We start from the raw sequence: 21,538 nt of genomic DNA, 5'->3' as shown, positions 1-21,538 counted from the left end.
TATTTTATTTGTTGGAAAATTTATCATCATGGCTGCTCCAGCTGAGACCTTAACAAGGATGATTGATATAGGTTTAGATACTCTAGGTCTACAAATTTATGGAAAAGATTCAGCTATTAAAGTGACCATAATGTATTTCCATTAATTATATATAATTCATTCAGCAGTGACAGCCAAAAACCATATAAGATATATAGCGTGTCAAGGTTAATCAATTGAAGGACTTGGAGGAACCTTATTGGTGCACAGTATCCAAAATATATTTAGTAATTTGTATGTGTGGTAAATATTGCCTACTATTGCAGGATTTGGATAAGCCCAATTTTTCCACGCCTGTCTTCCCCTAGTCGAGAAGAGGGAGAAAGCCCGACTCATTTCAAGAAGGACCTCCTGGATTACCTTGCAGCCTACAAAGCTTATCAGCTCAAAGAGTGGTCAGACCATATAGCGCACCATGATATGTCAAAAGCTAGGTAAGCGAAAAAATACTTCAGACCTTGTTGGAGGGGAAAAAATAAAACATCTTTGTTGTACACCATGCTGAAGGAGTGAATGTGGTTTGGTATATTTTTAGCTCACCTGAGCACATAGTGCTCAGTGTTAGCTATTGTGATAGGGTGATTGTCCGTCATTGTCCGTCTGTCATCTGTCCATTGTCAACATTTTTCTTCAAAAATTCTCCTCGTAAACCACTGGGACAAGTTAGTTTTTTTGACAAGGTATAGTATTCCATCTTAAATATTGTAAGAGTTATGACTCTTTGTAACTTTTTAAATACATATGTATTTTTCATGTTTAATATGGGCGAGCATTTGAGGTGGTGGCGTCAAGTATGTCGTCTGATCAATAACTTGTATTAAATTTACAGTCTCCATTATCCATTTGGTTAAAACTTGGCTAAGTTGTTTACAGGTTGTCTTTTGGTCAGTTTAGACGTTTCAATGATATGATTGGTTATTAGTCATAATTGGATCCATATTGATCAATCAATATTTTTTTTGGCTGGTTTTGACCAAACCAAAGAGTTAACCACCTTTATACAATTGGCTACTGGTCTCTTAAAAAGCTGATGTAAATTATCCCACGGTTATCATACGTCATTATTTATTTCAATACTGCACTCAGATTGGATTAGCATGACGTCATTTAACCAATAATATAAGTATATTAGTTCTTATTGGTGTTGTTCATAAAACTGTTTGCTAAATGAAATCCATTTTATTTATTGTGGTTTGAATTAAGAATTGAAATTTATTTACTGTTATTTCTGCTTAAAATATGCTTAAATATTTTTCACCAATGACTTACGACTACATAAAAATCTAAACATATCTTGACAGTTTGTGAGTAAATCTTACCTCGATGTATTATAAATGAAAACAAATACTGAGTGCTGATTTTTGAAGTATTTGAAGATTTTTATATTCAACTTATCAAAATATGTCTGTCTTTCTTTCAGAGTATTTTTAATAAGCTCGGTCCCAGGTAGACATGTTGGTGACAAACAAAAGTCAATGTGGGGTCACTTGAAGTTACGCCGTATCTTACTGCAACATGGCCCCAACCAGGGGACTGTAAAATCCTGGCCTGTTGTTGGTCAGTTCTCCAGTATAGGGTCCATGGGACCTAATAAGGATAACTGGTTGTGTGGGGAGTGGCTGCAATCGTTGTCTGCAACAAAAGCTGGCTCAGGCATGGCCAGTAATGCTCGACTTCAACTGGTAAAGTAGCATAATACTTATTTATACTTATGTATATTGGATGGATGATTGTGAACTGGCTCAGGCATGGCCAGTAATGCTTGGCTATAAAAAGTAGCAATATACTTATTTATACTTACCGGTATGTTTGTTGGATGGTTGATTGTGAACTGGCTGGGGCATGGCCAGTAAAACTTGGCTTTAATTGGTAAAATTGTTTTATACTTATGTATATTAGATGGATGATTGTGAACTTGCTCATGTATATTAGATGGATGATTGTGAACTTGCTCAGGCATGGCCAATAATGCTTGGCATTTATTGGTAAAGTAGCATTGTAAATATTGATGCATGGCTGAAGTTTTTGATTGACAGTAAGACTCATCCAAGATATGGCCCAAACAATACAGCCTAAATCAGCCCATCATTCTATCGAGATAAACAGATAATTCATTACTCCCACATGAAACAGATTTCACTGACCGCATTAAAAGGGTATACAGCCTATATCTGTGGGCGTATTGTCTTTTGACTTGGTTGTATGGTCTTCTTATTAGGTCTGTTCCATCGTTGTTGCTTTAGTGATTGACCGTTAAGTCCATAATTCTGTTTATGTGTACAATTGAAATAGAACAATAGATAGACATTCAACCAAGTAAATACTTATCACCCTATTGTATGGCAAGTAATGCTTGACTGTGTCATATGGTCTGCCAATTAGAGCTATTTCATCATTATTGGAAATTGGCCATAACGTCAATAATCCATATATGTGTATAGTTGAAATAGTCATTGTAGCAATAGATAGACATTCAATCAAGTAAATACTTATCACCCTATTGTATGTATTTATGAGTGTAGTTTTGTGTAGGTGTTTCCCTCCAAGGACAATGTGCGCCTGAGTCTCGAGGGATTCCCAGCCGGGGGCAGTATTCCTTACAGTGTGAACACTGCTAAGAAACAGACATACCTGCACGACTTCTTCCAGTATGTAACTGAATAGTGTTCTATTTTACTTCTCTGTTTGTTGAAAGAAATAAGGTAGGAGTATTGTGATAGTCCTAGTGTCGTTTTTGTTGTCAAACATGGCCGTAACTAAAAAACCATTCAAGATATTCAACTGAAACGTGGTACACGTATTGCTAAATTTATGAAAGAAAAAAAAAATGAGTGTTGCCCTTGTTATTACCTCTTCAATTTTAAAATGACTCAGCAAAACTGTTGATCAGTAGAAGAAAAAGTTTCACTTGTAGAAAGCATATGCAAGTGCTGACAAATTAATGATTATAAATACCTGAAATTTTACTAAAAAGTGTAGCCCTTTTTTCTTTTTAAAAACTGTTCTTCAAACCTTTTATTACTATGGTGGGGGGGGGGGGGGGTACGAGTAATTTTCAAATTAATCATTTGGTAATTTGAAATGAATTATCTTCAACACTACTTCGAGTAAACACACACTGCTATATTTGTGAATATAAGAAGTAAAGATTTTTCTTCAAGTAAAGCACAATTTATGATTTGTAAACATATGTTATATGGAACAATGTGTTAAATTTCAGTGTGTGGAAATCTGAAGGTCGTGGCCGGTCTCGAGCAATGCCCCACATCAAAACCTACATAAGACCTGCACAGGAAGGCTCAAAAGCTGCCTGGTTTGCTGTTACAAGGTAAAGCTTCATGTATTTACTGTAAATTGCGCTTGTTGTAAACAAATAAATTATATACTGATATATGTGTGTTTAAAATTTAGATCTAATGATGAGGAATCCCTTAGGTCATACATATGCCAAACTTCCTTGACACTCTTGTTTCATAAAATCTAAATCAAGTTTGGTTTATCAAAATCAATCATTTCTGGTATTACTAACTAGAATTCTGGAATGGGATGTGTCACCTTGCAGAAGTCATCATTTTTCTAGTTAGTTACCTTGACCTTTGACCCCAAGGGGTCATCTACTGACCAAGACCAACATGCATACCAAGACTCTTCACAAAGTTATTCCAAAGTTTTACCAGAAAAAATTAAAGTTTTGTCACTTTAAGTCAAATAGAAAATTACTCTTTGAAAAATCTTAATCTTAGCCATAGAGTGAAATTAACTGAGTGTCTTATTTTCATTAATTTGCTACATATTTGTTTGAATTGATTTTTAACCGGTTTAAAAAAATGAACACAAAGATGAAATAAAGTCATTGAAGTTATATTATAGAAGTTCAGTTAATATTTAAGTTATGACACGGATCATTTAATGGAAGTGCCACTGGAGTTCTGCTGGTTTTGAGAAAAGCGTATGAAATATATGTTAATGGAATTTCTGTTATTTTTTTGTCTTAGAGAAAAAATTGGGAGCCTTAGACTTTAACCTTGCCATAACTCAGAAAAAATATTCAAATTACTCCATGAAAGTTTGTACACACATATATCCAGAGAATATGCACATTTAAAGCAAGGCCCATAACCCTGGCCTAAATAAGTGTTCAATCATGCCCACTGTTCAAATGAAGAGTACAAACAAAACAGACGAATTGTGGCATTCCCTGTGCAGCACTTTTGTTGATTTTTTGTACCAGAAGGTTTGAACTTTTTGACCTTGTTTCAGTGCTAACCTATCCAAGGCAGCATGGGGAGCGCTGGAAAAGAAAGGTGCTCAGCTCATGATCAGATCGTATGAAATTGGCGTCCTTTATCTGCCCAGCTTTTTCTCCATGGTGAGTGTTTGCGAGTGATAGCATATATCTGATTGCACCACATCAGAAAAATTATATTCATTATTACAAAGAGAACATTTTGAGGGGTGAAAACAGTAAAGGCTCCACTATAAATTATGAATTGATGGGCTTAATGTTTTCAAATTCATGTTACAACTTTGAGAATTCCATTTGTCATGTGGTATATTGATGTGTCATTTTTTAAAACTGAAAGCTACATTTATGGTAATAACACTCATGTTTACATGTTAGATTATGTGAGGGCCTGTCATCAAGATTACTAGGATATGTTTTGTGAGATTAACAACCATGCAATACCAGGGATAGATCTTCTGTTGAAAATATCTCCTAGGGATGATATCACTCCTCTGATCGTTGATGATACTGCTGCTCAGTGTATCCACCTTCTGTTTTATTAATAACAAAAATTCATTTGAGATGCCTTAAGAATTTCAAGGTCATTATACTTTCTTAAAGAAGTGTGTTGCCATCTTGCACAAATAATAATTACATACTCCTGTACTTTACTGTTTAAGGGAAAAGAAGATGTGTTTCATTGCACTAATGATGCTTCGACCGCTGTAGAAGAGGGGAAGTTTTTATTGCCATATGACCTGCCAACAACAATCTACGACAAAAGAGGTACATCTTTGTAATTATATGTGTTAATGGCTATTGTACCATTCATCTCAATTATTACTTGTACCGGGTATTACTTAAAATTGAATGTTTTGTCTGGTTCCTGTTAAAAAAGTGATCTGTTATCACCTTGCATAATTAGGGGTATACATGTAATAATATGTCAAAACCTGTCATGCTATTTTTTTCTTGTTTAAGTGAATGTGCATGGCATGTATTTCATTGCAACTTTTCAATGCATGAATGGATATATTTGATATTGATTGGTTTACATAACATGTCTTGTTAACTACTGAATATCAAATAATCACATCATGAGGTACAATCATGTCATGATGTGATTATTTGATATTCAGTCGTTAACAAGCAAAAAAACACACTATACAACCATTGCTTCGAGTTTTAGGAGCTGTTTCATCAACTACTCTAGGAGCAGTTATGTTCCTAGGTTAGATTTAAAACAGTACAGTACTAATCGTAGAAACATCTCTCTTCGAAACAAACCTGCCCTGAGGATTCTTAACAAATTGGCCCCAAATGCATAGGAATAATTAGCAAAGCTACAAAGGTCCCATCTTGTCAACCAAGTAATAGTGTTTATTTTTTGCTTTCGAAACGATCAAGTCGGTAGGCAGGGCACAGCCCGTCCCCAACTTCTCGTTTTAAAGACAAAATATAAATGCTTATTTTCTTAGTGTTTAGGGCAAAATGCCTTTCCAATGCCCCTATACTAACGCCAGTGTGCATGCGTGAGATTCCAATTAACTTATTTTATAAAACCAATGAATGATCATTATACATAATCAAATGTAAATCTGTCTGACAATCCCATTTGTGAAGGCATTAGGCACGAGCGTCTGAACTCTAAATTTGTTTATTTCTTGTGTTATTTCCAGATCGGCCATGGATGTGGGATATACCGTACATGGATTTACCAGACACTAATGGAAATGTGTGGTGCCCGTTCTCTAAGTGATTCATCTGCTGTGACCAGACACTAATGGAAATGAGTGGTGCCCGTTCTCTAAGTGATTTATCTGCTGTGACCAGACACCAATGGAAATGTTTGGTGCCCGTTCTCTAAGTGATTCATCTGCTGTGACCAGACACCAATGGAAATGTGTGGTGCCCGTTCTCCAAGTGATTCATCTGATGTGATCAGACATCAATGGAAATATGTGGTGCTCGTTCTCTAAGCGTTTAACCTGCTGTGAAAACGTTGATCAAATTCAGCCCGTCTTTAACCTTGCACATTATGTTCGGACTTTCATAAAAGAAATATAGTGCAATGAACCTTATTGAAAACTTATTTTGAAAATGGTTTCTGAGCTGTTTTTATCTTTGGGCATTAATTGGACAATGAAATTTTGACTGCAATATTGTCATTCAATACTTCTGCTGAAATAATCTTGTATTTATAAAACTGTCTAGAAAAATACAAAACATTAATAACACAGAAACAAGATAACCTGTTCATTTGGTGCACCGAAGAAGTTTTTAAAGAATTTATCATGAACTATGTTTTGTTTCTGTGATGAATTTGTTAAAACTAGATAACATCTTCAAATGAGCTTTATGCAATAAATAAATATTATATTATTTCTGAAAAATCTCCTATCCTTACCAGTTTTTAATAATGTAGAACGAAAGCATAATTGTCATGTTTCAAACGGTTTGGTTTGTTAATTAAGCGCAGTATAGCAAATATACAAGGCTATTGATATATGCAATAAAAAGAGTTGCTATGAAGTAAATTAGTTTCATCAGAATAAAGCATCAGCCATGTGTCCAGTTAAAGTTTACAGTCGCTCAAGTAAGCAAACTGTTATGTTTTCTATCCCCGTTATATCATGGCACATACACTGTGAGCAGGGAACCAAATTGCACGTGTAAGCCTATGTGAGTGAATGTTAGCCTCAACTGAATACAGTGAAGGTTGGCATCTCTTTCCACTTACTATCCCAATACACTTACTGTGTATGAAATTGTTATAAGCGTTGTGTACAAATAATTGGGTTAAAACTTGATTGCGTTCAAATCATAATGTGTTACTGGTTTGTGAAGAAGGGAAAGGAACTTGTTTAAAGTCAAAATCCAACACAGTAATATTCCGCTTATATGCATAGTGAAAACAGCCGTGGGCAGAGGAGAGTTTAAAGTTATTGCAGCGTACTTATCCTCCAGGGACCTTAACTCAGTTAAAATAAGTACTGATTAGGAGCTTTACGAAATTAACATCACCCCTTCATTATGAATTTCCAAAATGTTATTAGAAACCCATAGAATGAATTGATGAAACTCATTCACCAACATGGTAAACAATGAAAACCTGTAATAAGTAAATAACTCCATGCACTCAATGAAAACAATACCTATTTATGTTACATTGTCCATATGGGTCAAAGAAACAAATAATTAGTGAAGTTCTGGTGATCGATTATAATAAAAAATTGATAAGTTGGGCCTGAAATTGGCGACAATCAATTGGTTTTTTTCCGTTCATTTCCGCTAACTTTCTCCTTTCAGTGTATCATACATTCTAAATTGTACAGTTGTAATCCTTAAAAATATGGCTGAAAGCAACAACAACACTTAATAACTTCAAACATAACTAGAGCTATCACTGAAGGTGATTAATACCCCCGAACGCCGCCTCTCATTATGATTTATCATTGTATGAAGTTTTATGAAACTCCATCTAGTAGTTTTCAAGTTACTGTGCGGATAAAAGTTTGACAAAAAAAAACACAGAAAAAGGCAATAACTCTGTAATTTGCTAAAATAGTGTAATGATTCATGTACACTGAACTCCTTCTCATTGTGCTGTACCATTGTATAAAGTTTTATTACATTCCATCCGGTAGTTTTCAAGTTATGCTCCAGACAAGAAATAAGTAACAAAGGGCAATAACTCTGTAATTGGCTGAAATAGAATTGCGGTTCCTGTACACTGCACTTCCTCTCATTATGATCTATCAGTGTATGAAGTTTGATTTAATTCCATCCAATCGTTTTCAAGTTTTGCTCCGGATTAGAAAAAGTAACAAAGAGCAGTACCTCTGTAATTGGCTGAAATAGAATTGCGGTTCCTGTACACTGCACTTCCTCTCATTATGATCTATCGCTGTATGAAGTTTTATTAAATTCCATCCAATAGTTTTCAAGTTATGCTCCGGACAAGAAAAAGTAACAAAGGGCAGTAACTCTGTAATAAGCTTAAATAGAATTGTGGTTCCTGTATACTGCACTCCCTCTCATTATGATCTATCACTGTATGAAGTTTTATTAAATTCCATCCAATAGTTTTCAAGTTATGCTTCGGACAAGAAAAAAGTAACAAAGGGCAGTAACTCTGCAATTAGCTGAAATAAGGTTATGGTTCTTGTGCACTGCACTTCTTCTCATTGTGCTTTACCATTGTATTAAGTTTTAATAAATTCCATCTAGTAGTTTGCAAGTTAATGTCTGGAAAAAAAAATGACAGCAAAAAAAACAACAAATAAATGGCAATAACTCAGCTAAAGTAGAGTTATGGTTCTTGAACACTGCACTTCCTCTCATTGTGCTTTACCATTGTATGAAGTTCCAATCAATTCCATCCAGTACTTTTCAAGTTATACTCCGGACAAAAAAAAGTAAAGAGCAATAACTCAGTAATAGGCAAAAATAGAATTATGGTTATTGTACACTGCACTTCCTCTCATTATGCTCTACAATTGTATGAAGTTTAATCCAATTCCATCCAGTAGTTTTTAAGTTATGCTCCGGACAAGGTAAATTGCAACTGACCGACCGACAAACAAACCGATCGACCACAGGGTGACTCCAATATACCCCCTTCAAACTTTGTTTGTCGGGGTATAAATATAACATAAGCATAGATAATAATTACAAGTAATTGTATAAGAATAAAACTGCATTAAGGTTTTATCAGAAATTGATTGAACTTTTGATAATCGTTTACTTGAGTGGAACCGATTATTGATAGTAAAACTGGAACCGATCCCCAACACTACAAATAATTCTATGGGGGGAAAAAACTTTGAGATTTATTAGATACTGAGGTACAATAAGAAGGCACATTTTATTGGTTTAACAAGTGTCACCCTTAACAGGGGTCTTTGGGTATGATGTGACGTTGATGGCTGTATTGACCTATGGGTGTACGGTTGTTACATATAATATGAAATAATATATAAATCATAATAAGACAATACTAAAATATGCCCATTATGATGAAAAAATACTGGAGGTATTCTTTAATACTGATCAGCGTGGTTAATGAATAGTAGTTGAAGAATTTACAGGTCACATACTAAAATATGTACCTACTGGCTACATTTAAAATTTTAATGTTATAAAATTTTGGTTATATTTTCTCTAGATTTTATCTTATTTGCACAATTTCACAGAAATAATCCCACAATGCTAAAAAAAATAACACTTCAAAGATAATTGAACACTGTATAAATTCTGCAGTTCGATTAGTGGCAGGTTCGATGACATCGCTTGTTTCATAGACGCCACTTACAATTTACAGCAATAAAATGTCATTTGACCAATCACAAGCATAGTTGCAGTACTGTCAGTGGTATTTTTTGCGAAATAAGTTTATATAAAAAAGAAGTGTATTAGATGTTCAAATATTTGTTTTCTAAACTATACATATAATTATGATGTTAGTATACATTAAAACATGATCTCATATCAGTCCTTTTTGTATGTGTTCATGCATTTGCATATGGGTTTAGTGTAATAAATGTTTAGTGTACATTTTATTTTTCATTAGGTTCAGCGATTGCTGTGTAGTTGCTGTTATACGTGAAGAACTAAATGAGAACTTTCTGATAAGAAAAATGTACACCAAAATCCAGCAAAAATCCTGTACACATATCTTCTTGTCTAGTTATGTCCTGTTCTCATTTTATGTGTGTTATTGTCACTGTAGAGAAATAACATAAAACAGCATACAAGTTCAAATATCAAAATAGTTGCATAGTCATATAAGGCCTGCTTCCATCATGTTTAAAACTACTGGAGCACATTTACTTATTAAGGCCTGTGAGTTTTTCTGAGAGGGTCCATAGTTTGGAGGCCATGATGTCATCTTGTCCAGCTTTTGTTGGCTCTTTGACAGCACAGTCACTGAAAAAATAAGACAAAATGAGTTTTTTATGAACAGATGCAAACTGGGCACCCGTTAATAAGCCGACTTTTTTCTTTTTCTTTTTGAGACCTTAATAAGGTCCCTTTTATTTTCCCCGAAACACATGTGCTACCAGGGATCGGGGCACCCCCGGCAACACTTACCAATATACATAACAAATATAACCAATCAGTGTTTCAACAAAGGAAGTGTTTCAAAGAAATGTATCAGATATACATATACATTGTATCAGTAATACATCAATGCTGTGGTGCAATAAATATGGTGCAGTGTAGCCTATGCGCTGTCTTATTTTCTTCAATCAAGGGGCATAACTTAACAAATAGTTAAGCCAAAATTATGGACCTTTACATGAGTGTATTCTAACAGTAAACCGGTCTCTAAAATCTCATGATTATTTCAATGTTTCAAGTTCTGGCTTAGATCCACCTATGATAAAAATGTCAAGGGCCATGACAATAGCTAACATTTAAAAAAAAAACAACCCGGATAAAATGAATTTAGCTAAAACAAACCTGATCAAACATGTTTCTCACTCAAAAACTCGGCTCCATACCAAAATAATATGCGTGTACACAATAAAGTTCTGATGTTAAAAGATCATACATGAAATAAGCTTAGATAGAAACAGTCTGGTTAAAGTGAAGTAAATTAAAATAAAAGCTGTCAAGAGAAAATCAACAACCTTATCACTTCATTAACTTTATGTCAAATAGATTCAAGTAAAGTAAACCCATGAACAATCAAGTAGGCCAGGAACACCGTAAGGCACAAAACCAGGTTTTCAATGATTGACTGAAGAACTTCATTGTGAGATTTAGTACCAACATTTTCTCTATTTTAAGAAACAGTGGCCTTAACCTTGACCTAAGGGGCCCCTAAAACACAATCCAATGAAAGGTATCCATAAACTCTTCATATTTACCAAGTTTGGTCACAATATGTCAACCCTTACTTAAGTACCAACCGTTTTTCTATTTTAAGGAATAGTGTCCTTGACCATAGGGGCCACAAACACAATCCCATAAAAAGTCATAAACACTTCAAATCTATCAAGTTCAGTCACTATATGTCAAACTTAATTAAAATTATTCGATACCAGTCAGATTGACACCACAGTCTGGCCTGCCTGATTAACAATGTACTATATTCTACCTGGGACCAATGATACAAGTATCTTACTTCCAGATTCTACTAATCAGTTTACCCAACTTTGTGAATACCTTGTTAAAAAATGGATGATCTAAAATCTTAAAATCATTCAATATGTTTTGAAATAGTAAAATACAATCTATTGTATTTAAGGTTCTTAAGGTATTGCATGTACCTGAAATATTTTCCTGGATGGTTTTCTACGTCTGGATCAAGAGCGCAGTAGAGTGTCGTCTGTGCCCCGGCTGTGGGTGTTTTAATCAGATGCTGCAGGAATGGGTTGAACAAGAACGTCATGAGAACCCATGTTGCTATGTTTTTATCATTGGCATGGCGCGTCAGCTCTGTTGCAATAACACCAGGATGCAAGCTTACTGCAGTTACGTTGGTACCTGGATTTGAATTTTTAAATTGAGATTTCTACCATTTGCAATAACAATAAATGATCAGTTTTGAGGAATAGCCACATGACATTGTTGACTTTTCTGAAAAGCCTAGAATGCAAAAGCACAAAAACATAATTACCTTATCAGGGTACTTTTCCATTTTAATTGCAAACAGATTTCAATAAGTATCTGACTAAATATTCCTTTCTTTTAATATTTTCTCCCCTCCTTAAAGCTGCACTCTCACAGACTGACTTTAAGCCATTAAACATCAATTTTTGAACGGAAATATGAAAATCTACGATCTGAATTTTTGTCAGTAATCTTATATCACTGGTTTGCAGATATTTACGCAAATATTTGCTCTTTTCCAGACTAAAAGTAAAAAAGTTTTAAAAATGGTAAATCTGTGAGAGTGCAGCTTTTACACACCAAACCTGCTCCAAAGGACATATGTTTAGTCGTTTTCCCGCGCAAAAGTGACTCAAAAGTCAAAACAAAATTTCAATGGAATTTTTGGTAACCAATTTCATTCTGTATTATGGAAGGCCTGTATTTCATTAAAATCTGTTTTTCGTTGTGTCTCGTTCAAATAAATATGTTAAAATGGAGAAAAAAATTGTTGTCTACCTTGGCCTTCACACATCTTTTACAAACCTTCAAGTCGTTTCGCAAGTTCTCTTGTGAAGAGGATGTTGGCCAGTTTGCTGTTAGAGTACGCTGTCATGGTGCTGAATGACCTCTCACTATTGATGTCTTCAATATCAAAGTTAGCCCCTGGAAAGTAGCATACAAAAGAGTTTCAATGCCCAATGGTAAAAGACTGACTCTGATGTTTAACTGCAGTCTAAAATTAATTCATCATGAACAAAGTACTTAACAGTCCTTAAACCCTTTTTCACACTTTTCGTACTGCGAAAACTCGCTATATTAAACTATATTTTTGGAATGTATCGGTTAGACATGTTATGTATTTCAGTATATCGAATTATCGTTATCTCGAAGTATTTCCCGAGTTCCAAACGAATTCGACATAACGAGTTTTGACTATATTTTGCAATATTTTTACCAGTCCCTTTCAAATATAACCAGCATGGCATGGCTGGCTACACAGGTTTTCCCGCATGAATACTAAAAATCCATTCGGAACTCCTCAGCCATGTTCTATCAAAAACATCCTCGGATGTATGCCGGTACATCAGTAGAAGTGGTTCGTAAAATTTTGAATATTATTATTAATTGAATGTAGTGTTTTAACGTGTATTTGGATATCTTAGTTTCAATTTATTGTCAGTGGACTGTATTACTGCAAACATAATTAAGATTACCAAAAGCCAAGACATTAAGTTTAGCTGTTAATTTAAATTACTACGCGATCTACTTGCAGCGTAGTTAAAGTGTACAGATTTCTGAAATTGTAAACAGTCCATTATACATACGAGGTTGCTTTCGATAGAAAATGGCAGAGGAGTTCCGAATAACAGAAAATCTTTATAACAAGCTTTAATAGATTAAACATACGCATGTACATTGTCTTTGATTTTTGATTCTGAAATTGTATGTATACACATTCTAAATTATATCCATTCATACTTTCATGTGCACGGGATGCAACTGTTACAATGCGACTTGGGGCAGACTTTTTCACCAGGTCGAGCAGTGAATTCGTGAAGAGAAAATGTCCCAGGTGGTTCGTCCCCATCTGCATGTCAAACCCATCCTCGGTCTGGCATTGTGGGGTCCACATTACACCTGGAAAAGTTGGTGAACTGCACTGTTTTCAGTGTAAACTTGTATCCTTAAGCTCAATTATCAAGACATTTAAAGCTAACAAGAATCATACACATGTATGATGTATAAATCAGTAGTTCCTGAATGAGTGGCCCACAAAATGTGCTAGGGCTTGAACGGGTGAAGGTCGGATATTTATACCACTAGGCCACTCTCACTATACTAGTACAGCTTTCAACAAAGCCGCTGGTTGGGGGTTATCCTTAACATAACCAACAAGCTTTTACAAAACCATAGTAATTGTGTTTAGTCTAGTTCAGTCCCTACAGAAACCAACGCCATTTTATTGAGTGATGAGCCATAACTCGAGAAATGTTGTTGACAGAGTTGTGGGACTTGACTTGGTTCATTGCAATATGTTGTAAAATCTTTTCTTTGTTTTCGTCTATACATAAACTACAATATCGGTCATGCTATAAGTAGAGAGTCTTAAGCATGCAACCATTTTAGTGCCGATACAGTTCACTGCTATTTACTTATAACCACGTTATTTATTGAATGCTGCCCTTGACAATATGGGACAAAACAGTTCACTAACTACCCTCGTGATTGAAATTACACACTTGCACTTAAAGGCCTAGTTTAAGGAATGTTCGGTATGACAATCCCCTGCTGTGCATCTCCTGCTAATTGCACTGATGTTACAGTAGGGGCCAATTTCCTGTTTATTTGTTTATTGGCTCAGAGCCATTTAAGGTCCATTTCTATAATAAAACCTCCACAACTGCACAGCAGGATATTCAGATCGGAGAAGACATTTAGGCAATTAGATTAAGATCAATACACAGAGGTTGTGTAGAATACACGTTTTTTTGTTGTTGTTATTTTATTTTTAGGGGGGGGGGGGGGCACTCACTTATAGAAGGATTAAACTGAGCCTTTAATGGATTGATACGTATAAATCCAGTAGCTTATGCTTTGGGTGCAGTATTTAATACTTGACATTATGAGCATGTATAAGTTTTTCGTTTCAAATCTTTAACGCTTTTTAGTTATGGTTCAAGTTTTTCCTGACTCCAAGGATATGAAAATACAGACTTTTTAAATAAAACGTGATGAAATACAATAGTTATGAAAGGAGATGTTAAAAATGTAATTAATATTCTCGTATATCCCGTGTAGTTTTCTCTTGCGTGAATTGGAGTAAGACCTATACATGTATAGTTACTGGGAGTAATAAAAACTCCCAACTCCCAAATAGCTGTGTGTTTTGTTTGAACATGGTGATTAATTTCAATAGATGTACCTGCATTGTTTATCAGAATGTCAAGCCTCTGCTCATTTTTCTTCACCTCTTCAGCACATTCTCGGACGGACTTGAGGGAGGAAAGGTCCAACTTGTATACCACGACGTTCGAGTTTCCCGTGCTGTTGGTGATATCACTGGCAGCTTTCTGTGCTCGCGTCAGATCTCTGCATGCTAAAATCACTCTAGCTCCTACAAATACAGCAAAGTTTTAAGTATGAGAAAAATTGGGCGACAAGTTATACAACTTTATACTAATAAACCTTACCTCCAAATTATTTAAGAACACTTGTATATACTGAATGCTTATATCACCAATGACGTCATAAATGCTTACTCGAAACAGGCGAAATAAATCAATTCAACTTTCAAACGATTCGTTCAAGCAGTTTCTGAGTTCTGTTCCGGACAAACGTTGACCAAGTTACAATTAGCATACCTCTCTTAGCCAGATCTTTCGCGGTTTCTTTCCCAATGCCGGTATTCGCTCCTGTTATAAGGACAGTTTTGCCTGCCAGTTTCAATGTGCTGCGGCATTTTGGGCCCTGCATATACTGTCGGACGCTGAGAAACGCACATACTGGAAAACAACATTATATTAGTCGTTGATTACAGACAGTTTTGCCCGCAAGTTTCAATGTGCTGCGGTATTTTGGGCACTGTATTTACTGTCTGATGGTGGGAACCGCACACACTGGAAAACAACATTATATTAGTCGTTGATTACAGTTTTGCCTGCCAGTTTCAATGTGCTGCGGCATTTAGGGCCCTGCATATACTGTCTGATGGTGAGAAACGCACACACTGGAATACAACATTATATGTAACAGTTACAATTTGTATTATGGTTGGGGTTGTGCATGTGTATTGTTTGTTGTAACATCTGGTGATAACTGTTGTAAATTGGTATACGGGTCTGAAAAATGCTGAAATAAGTGACAGACAGACGTTCGGACGGACGGTCGGACGGACGTCCGTTCTCACAAATCAACCTTTATTAGATATTTTCCATAGCAATGCCCTACTAACCCTAACCAACAAGCGATACAAATTAATGTGCTGTATGTAATTTCACTTGTTTGCCTCTGTGCGATGTTTATCATTTGATATTACATGAATGAATGAATGAATGAATGAATGAATGAATGAATGAATGAATGAATGAATGAATGAATGAATGAATGAATGAATGAATGAATGAATGAATGAATGAATGAATGAATGAATGAATGAATGAATGAATGAATGAATGAATGAATGTAACTTGACTTGACATAGTTATGTTAATTTGTGAATGCTTATCAGTGAACAAAATGGACGCCATACTAACTCGCTGCATGTTAGCTAAAATAATACAGCAGCTTGACAGGTCATTGAAACTAGTGGCTTAAAAGAGGTCAAGATCATCAGTAAGTTGACACATTTTTTTGGCATTTGTGGTGTTCGACATAAGACATGTACATGTATTCAGAGATAACGACAGTTAAATTCAATGCAGAATATACTCCTTTTTTATTTATATGTATACCTCTTGTACAGTACCATTCATTTCGTTAAACAATAAAAACTGATAATTCCGACATGGCTCCACTTAGCGACAAGGTGTGCATTGTTACTGGTGCTACTCGTGGAATCGGTAAAGGGATCGCCCTTCAGCTTGCGGAAAAGGTGGCAAAGGTCTTCATTACCGGAAGAACGCTGGATCCCCCGAAAGACTGGTGTATCGGCGGCTCGTTACGTGACACTGCACGTGAAATTAAGGCTCGTGGCGGCACGTGCATTCCGGTACAGTGTGATCACTCCAATGACAAGGATATCGAGGAGTTGTTTGAGACGGTTAAACGTGAAAACGATGGACACTTGGACATTCTTGTAAATAACGCGTATTCCGCTGTCAATGCGATATTTAACGCAATAGGTAAACCTTTTTACGAACAGCCAACGTCAATGTGGGATACTGTCAACAACGTCGGCCTACGGAATCATTATATTTGTTCTGTGCTCGCTTCCCGGCTAATGGTTCCAAGAAAACAAGGACTGATAGTGAATATCTCTTCTGTTGGCGGACTACGATATATTTTGAACTCCGCTTATGGAATAGGCAAGGAGGCGTGCGATCGCATGGCCGCTGACTGGGGCTTTGAACTATTTAACAAAAACGTCGCTTTTGTTAGTCTATGGCCGGTGCCGTCAGCACGGAAACCCTTCTAAATAAATATGGAGACGACGCGGCCGATAATGATGTTCCAGAAGGGTTCCAAGGTAGGAAGAAATGGTTAGAAATGTTGCAAAAAGGCGAAACTCCAGAATTTGCTGGACAATGTATTGCAGCCCTTGCCAATGACCCTGACGTAATGGCGATGACAGGAAAAATACTGACGACGTTTGACCTTAAACAGAAATACGGGCTTCAGGACGCCCCCGGCCATGCTCCGTTGGACGTTTGTTCGATGAAATGGGGGCTACTGCAGGGTGGCCACGCATGGATTTGTACGCGTCCCAAAATGGCTGCTCTCTCTTGATGGGTGTAAATTCTGAACACCAAGGAAAAATGACAGATATACTCATCATAGCCGAAAAAATGCTATTTTTATTACACATATGCGTTCGAAGTTACAATTTTCAGATGTTTTTTTTTTTCATTTTGATATAAAAACATGAGATATCTATTAATACCTTCTAAAAATCTCTACATGCTAATATTATACATAGTCATGTTTATTTCATTTGTTCACATGTATTCACGTTTACATTTTACATTGAAGATGGAATAAAAAGTACCTTTAACAATGACAAGAAAGCATTGGGCAGGGACTGACCCCGTTTACATGACAGGGACTGACCATATGGGATATCCCGTTTACACGACAGCGACTGACCATATGGGATACCCCGTTTGTATGACAGCGACTGACCATATGGGATACCCCGTTTACATGACAGGGACTGACCATATGGGATACCCCGTTTACATGACAGCGACTGACCATATGGGATGCCCCGTTCACATGACAGGGACTGACCATATGGGATACCCCGTTTACATGACAGCGACTGACCATATGGGAGACCCCGTTTACATGACAGTGGTCGAGATGAAAATGCCATATATAAATACATTTCTTCGCAGTCAACTTTTTTGCAATACATTTTTAAGTTGGGATACATATTTATTGTGCGTGTAAGGAAATAAATTTAAATGACAGAATAACTGTCCAGTAACAGGGTCGATATCTTGTAATAGTATACAACCATAAATTGTAGTCATGTATCAAGGTGAATGCTTACTTCATAACAGGTACTAAATAAAATATTATGCATTTGACTATTTTATCAGGAGAAACAGGACGGAAGATTCTTCGTAAATTTTTCATTCATTAAAACCAGGGTCTGATCCAGCAATTGACGTTAGAGGGGGAGTAACTCATAGAGCAAACTTTTAAAATATGGCATAAACTATTAGCATGGGGTTTGAGGTTACTCACATAAGAAATTTTAACAATTTGTAGTGAGAAATGTTTCATTTTTAGCGTATTACTTTTTTCTCCCATATTAAAATTAAAAGCAAACCTTGACGATTCTAGAGGGGGCGCGTGTCGGGTTCGCCCCCCTTTAAATCCGCAAGTGAAAACTGCCCTCTATGTGGTTAAAGGGGGAAAATAATATTGAATGTAAGTTGTGTACTATACACGGATTTAAGGGGGGGGGGGGCTTCAAGAAGGCTTAAACCAGGCCTTTAAAGAGGGAAAATAATATAGCATGTAAAATATGACATCCGAAAGAAGAAGATTCTTTTCAAATCTTGTTCCATTTCGTACCCCATTGCAGGACGGAACATAAAGGTGTGCCCACCCCTTTCTTGGCCACCGGACCACTTTTCCTGACCGCTTTCTTGGCGACTGATTTTCCTGATAAATCCTACAGGTGATAATCAAAATTAATCGAATGTATGTCATTCTGTTGAAAATAAGAAGAACAAATGTTTGCATCAGTTTAAGGAAATCGCAAGGAGATATGAAAAATAATTACAATTATATATAACAAGCGTTGACCCGGTAACAGGATGGAAACAAACTCCCGGTCAAACTTTTATTATGAAAAAAAAATGTTTTACATATATTTTAACAGTTTAAGGTGTGCAATGAACACTTCCGACTTGTCATGATCACAAACACTTTATTTCAATCTTTGTTCCATGCATTAAACACTTAACATAAATTCACATGTGTACAGTAGGACGAGCTCAAAAAGCTATTCGAGCTCAAAAAGCTATTCGTATCATGTAAAATGATGTGTTTAAAGGTTTTGTACTCCTTACATAATTTGATGTTGTGACCAAAATGTAAATAAGGAAGAAAACTTTTTTTTTTACAACAGTTGCATTAAGATATAGTCCAGATTGACCAAAACATTGTCACTATCCCAGATCCTGTGACATCTAAACAGATAATAAAACTCATACCTGCACTCTGCAAGCATGCACGTGCTAGCTGTATTATACACAGTGACTTGGAGGGAATGTGCTAAATTTTGACCTCTACAAAATTTAGTGACATTTTACCTAAAATAAACCTAAAATATATTTTTTTCTAAATAGACAAATCGAGATTTTCTGACTTTGTGAAAGTGCCGTAATTCATAGTTATTTATGCTAGATAGTTGGTATGAGTGACCCCTTTGATGAATCTGAAGAAAAAAATATATATATTAGGTTTATTTTAGGTAAAATGTCACTAAATTTTGTAGAGGTCAAAATTCAGCACATTCCCTCCAAGTCACTTTGGTATTATATATCCAATAATCCATGAAAAAATGCATACATAGAATATAAGTATATGTAAAACCTTACCTCCTATGACTCCATACGTCAAGACTGTACAATTATCCGCTAATAACTTGGAAATACGCGAAGATTCCTCCATTGTACTTTCAGTTGACATATTCAATACATGTAGGTCAAGACATTAATTCTCGGTCAAATCCGGCGAACTCGGAGAGTGTTCCGTAATCTTCCGAACTTACCGGAGATGACCGAGTGGTTACGATTGATGATGGTCAACTGGAAGCCAAAGTTCATATATTTATAATATATATTTTGTAAAGAAGGTCTTACGTTTCTTTCGAAAATGCACCACAGACATTTCTGTACCTGTCAAGTTATACTGTAATCACATAGGCCTCTGAATCATTGTTTGTCTCTTAAATGTTGATTTAAACCATTTTGGGTTCATATATATATAATAAGATAAACAACAGGTACCTGTGTGTAACTAAAGTTCTACTTTCGGTTTCGATTCAACAGTGGCTTATACTGCTATATAGGACTTCACGTACGATCGAGTTATATATGAGAAAAAACTTAGATTTACTTAAAAATTTAAAACAACATGGTTTTATGGCAACGAATGAATATGCTAAGAATGCTTTTATTTCTTACGTACAAAAGCTAATTCTCATATACAGGATATTGAACCATCATCATGATATGAATGCAATACCCAGATGATATCAAGTTAAATGCTGTCCATCAAGTTCGTGGGCATGAGCTCTGATTTTGTATCTCACATATTTTTTTAAGACACATTCAGCAATACTCATACTCAGTCTATATTTTCTTCAGGAGGACGACAAAAATCTGGAGCGCATTAGCAGCTCAGGTTATTGAACGGCCCCACGATTACGCCGATGCCTTCATGGCTAGTTATTTTATACAACCGGCTTTAAAATAACTAGCAATGCATGAAGACATCGGTATTATATACACGTTATTACACGTTCAACGGTTTCACTGAAGTTGTTTTGAACAGTACTTGTACAGAAACAAACTTCGAGAATACAGCCTCTGAGAGGTCATGAAGTTCCATTGGAAGAAGAAGGGAGGCTGGCCATTCGACGAAGGGAAAGACACATTTGTTATCAATGTTCCCACAGGCACATTATTTTCAATATATTTCTAAAACTAAAGCATACTTCAGAAAGCGCAAGACGGATTTAAAAAAATGTTGGTAGATGGCAATGTGAAGCTGTGCGCACCTCAACGAGACTTGCTCACATATTTTTTAGGTTGTGTTATAATCCAACGGGCAATAGCGTCACCTGGCATATTACGATTTTCGGCAATTAAGGCATTTTTCTGTGCGCGGCATAAGTAAAAGGGACTCGCTCGCAGATTTAATGGTGTTTATACAAGTCTTAAAGATATAAATTTCGGAAAGAGCGTTATATCACGCTTTTCAGCAAATAAAGCATTTTCGGCACATTTTCAAATAAGTATTGACATTAACGGTCGAAGTTGATGTTCTGTTCTTGAAACAAGCGTTTTGTTCATAATTCACGCACAATTTAATATATCGATTACCCTATAATTCATGGACGAGACCCTTAAAGAATTATAAGTCTTAGTCATATTGTCGTGAAGTTATTCCCTTAGTACTTATTTTAAGAAAACTCAGTTGATAAACTGTGGACATCCATATATGACAATGTTAGTGTTCACTGAGCAACAATAATAACTCTTGGACCGATTGTTTTCTCCTCTCGTACTTTGGTTTTCTTCAACAGCAGTCGATCCTAACTATAACTTTGGCCTTACTGGATGGAATTTAATTAAATGTGCAACTTTCTTCTACTTTTACAGCACCCTTTGATTTCCCCGTAATAACCTTCCGATGTTGATCTTAGACAACATGTCTTCAAGGTGCACCCAATCACCAGGCTTCTAAAACAGCATTTCTAGTTTCATGATTATT

General features: G+C 35.9%; 2 protein-coding genes across 3 annotated transcripts in view; one reads left to right on the top strand and one right to left on the bottom strand.

Annotated features, from left to right (window-relative positions):
• LOC128208899 (tyrosyl-DNA phosphodiesterase 1-like) overlaps positions 1–6,817 on the top strand; it is a 31,622-nt gene extending 24,805 nt beyond the window's left edge. For both annotated transcript variants that reach the window (XM_052912590.1, XM_052912592.1), the window contains exons 10-16: positions 306–473; positions 1,460–1,721; positions 2,572–2,687; positions 3,260–3,367; positions 4,300–4,408; positions 4,945–5,050; positions 5,944–6,817. In XM_052912590.1, the coding sequence (XP_052768550.1) occupies positions 306–473; positions 1,460–1,721; positions 2,572–2,687; positions 3,260–3,367; positions 4,300–4,408; positions 4,945–5,050; positions 5,944–6,023 (949 nt within the window). In that variant the 3' untranslated portion in view covers positions 6,024–6,817. The remainder of the gene's footprint in view (positions 1–305; positions 474–1,459; positions 1,722–2,571; positions 2,688–3,259; positions 3,368–4,299; positions 4,409–4,944; positions 5,051–5,943) is intronic.
• Positions 6,818–9,678: 2,861 nt separating this feature from the next.
• Positions 9,679–19,912, bottom strand: LOC128209770 (retinol dehydrogenase 12-like). The gene is made up of 7 exons (XM_052913971.1): positions 19,639–19,912; positions 15,229–15,369; positions 14,790–14,981; positions 13,346–13,504; positions 12,410–12,529; positions 11,542–11,758; positions 9,679–10,192 (listed from the first exon to the last, which is right to left on the bottom strand). The coding sequence occupies exons 1-7, from the start codon at positions 19,727–19,729 to the stop codon at positions 10,093–10,095; spliced, it is 1,020 nt and encodes a 339-aa protein (XP_052769931.1). The 5' UTR covers positions 19,730–19,912; the 3' UTR covers positions 9,679–10,092.
• Positions 19,913–21,538: the final 1,626 nt, after the last annotated feature.

The sequence above is a fragment of the Mya arenaria genome, chromosome 11 (assembly GCF_026914265.1).
Source record: "Mya arenaria isolate MELC-2E11 chromosome 11, ASM2691426v1".
Lineage (NCBI taxonomy): Eukaryota > Metazoa > Mollusca > Bivalvia > Myida > Myidae > Mya > Mya arenaria.
This window is presented reverse-complemented; position numbering and strand designations above follow the sequence as displayed.

Excerpts from the sequence above, each read along its gene's own strand:
- LOC128209770 (XM_052913971.1), bottom strand. The coding sequence starts at position 19,729 with ATGTCAACTGAAAGTACAATGGAGGAATCTTCGCGTATTTCCAAGTTA. Across the intron at positions 14,982-15,228 it reads GAAAGATCTGGCTAAGAGAG|GAGCTAGAGTGATTTTAGCA; the intron begins GTATGCTAATTG and ends CTGTATTTGTAG. Across the intron at positions 11,759-12,409 it reads ACTTGCGAAACGACTTGAAG|GTACCAACGTAACTGCAGTA; the intron begins GTTTGTAAAAGA and ends ATTCAAATCCAG.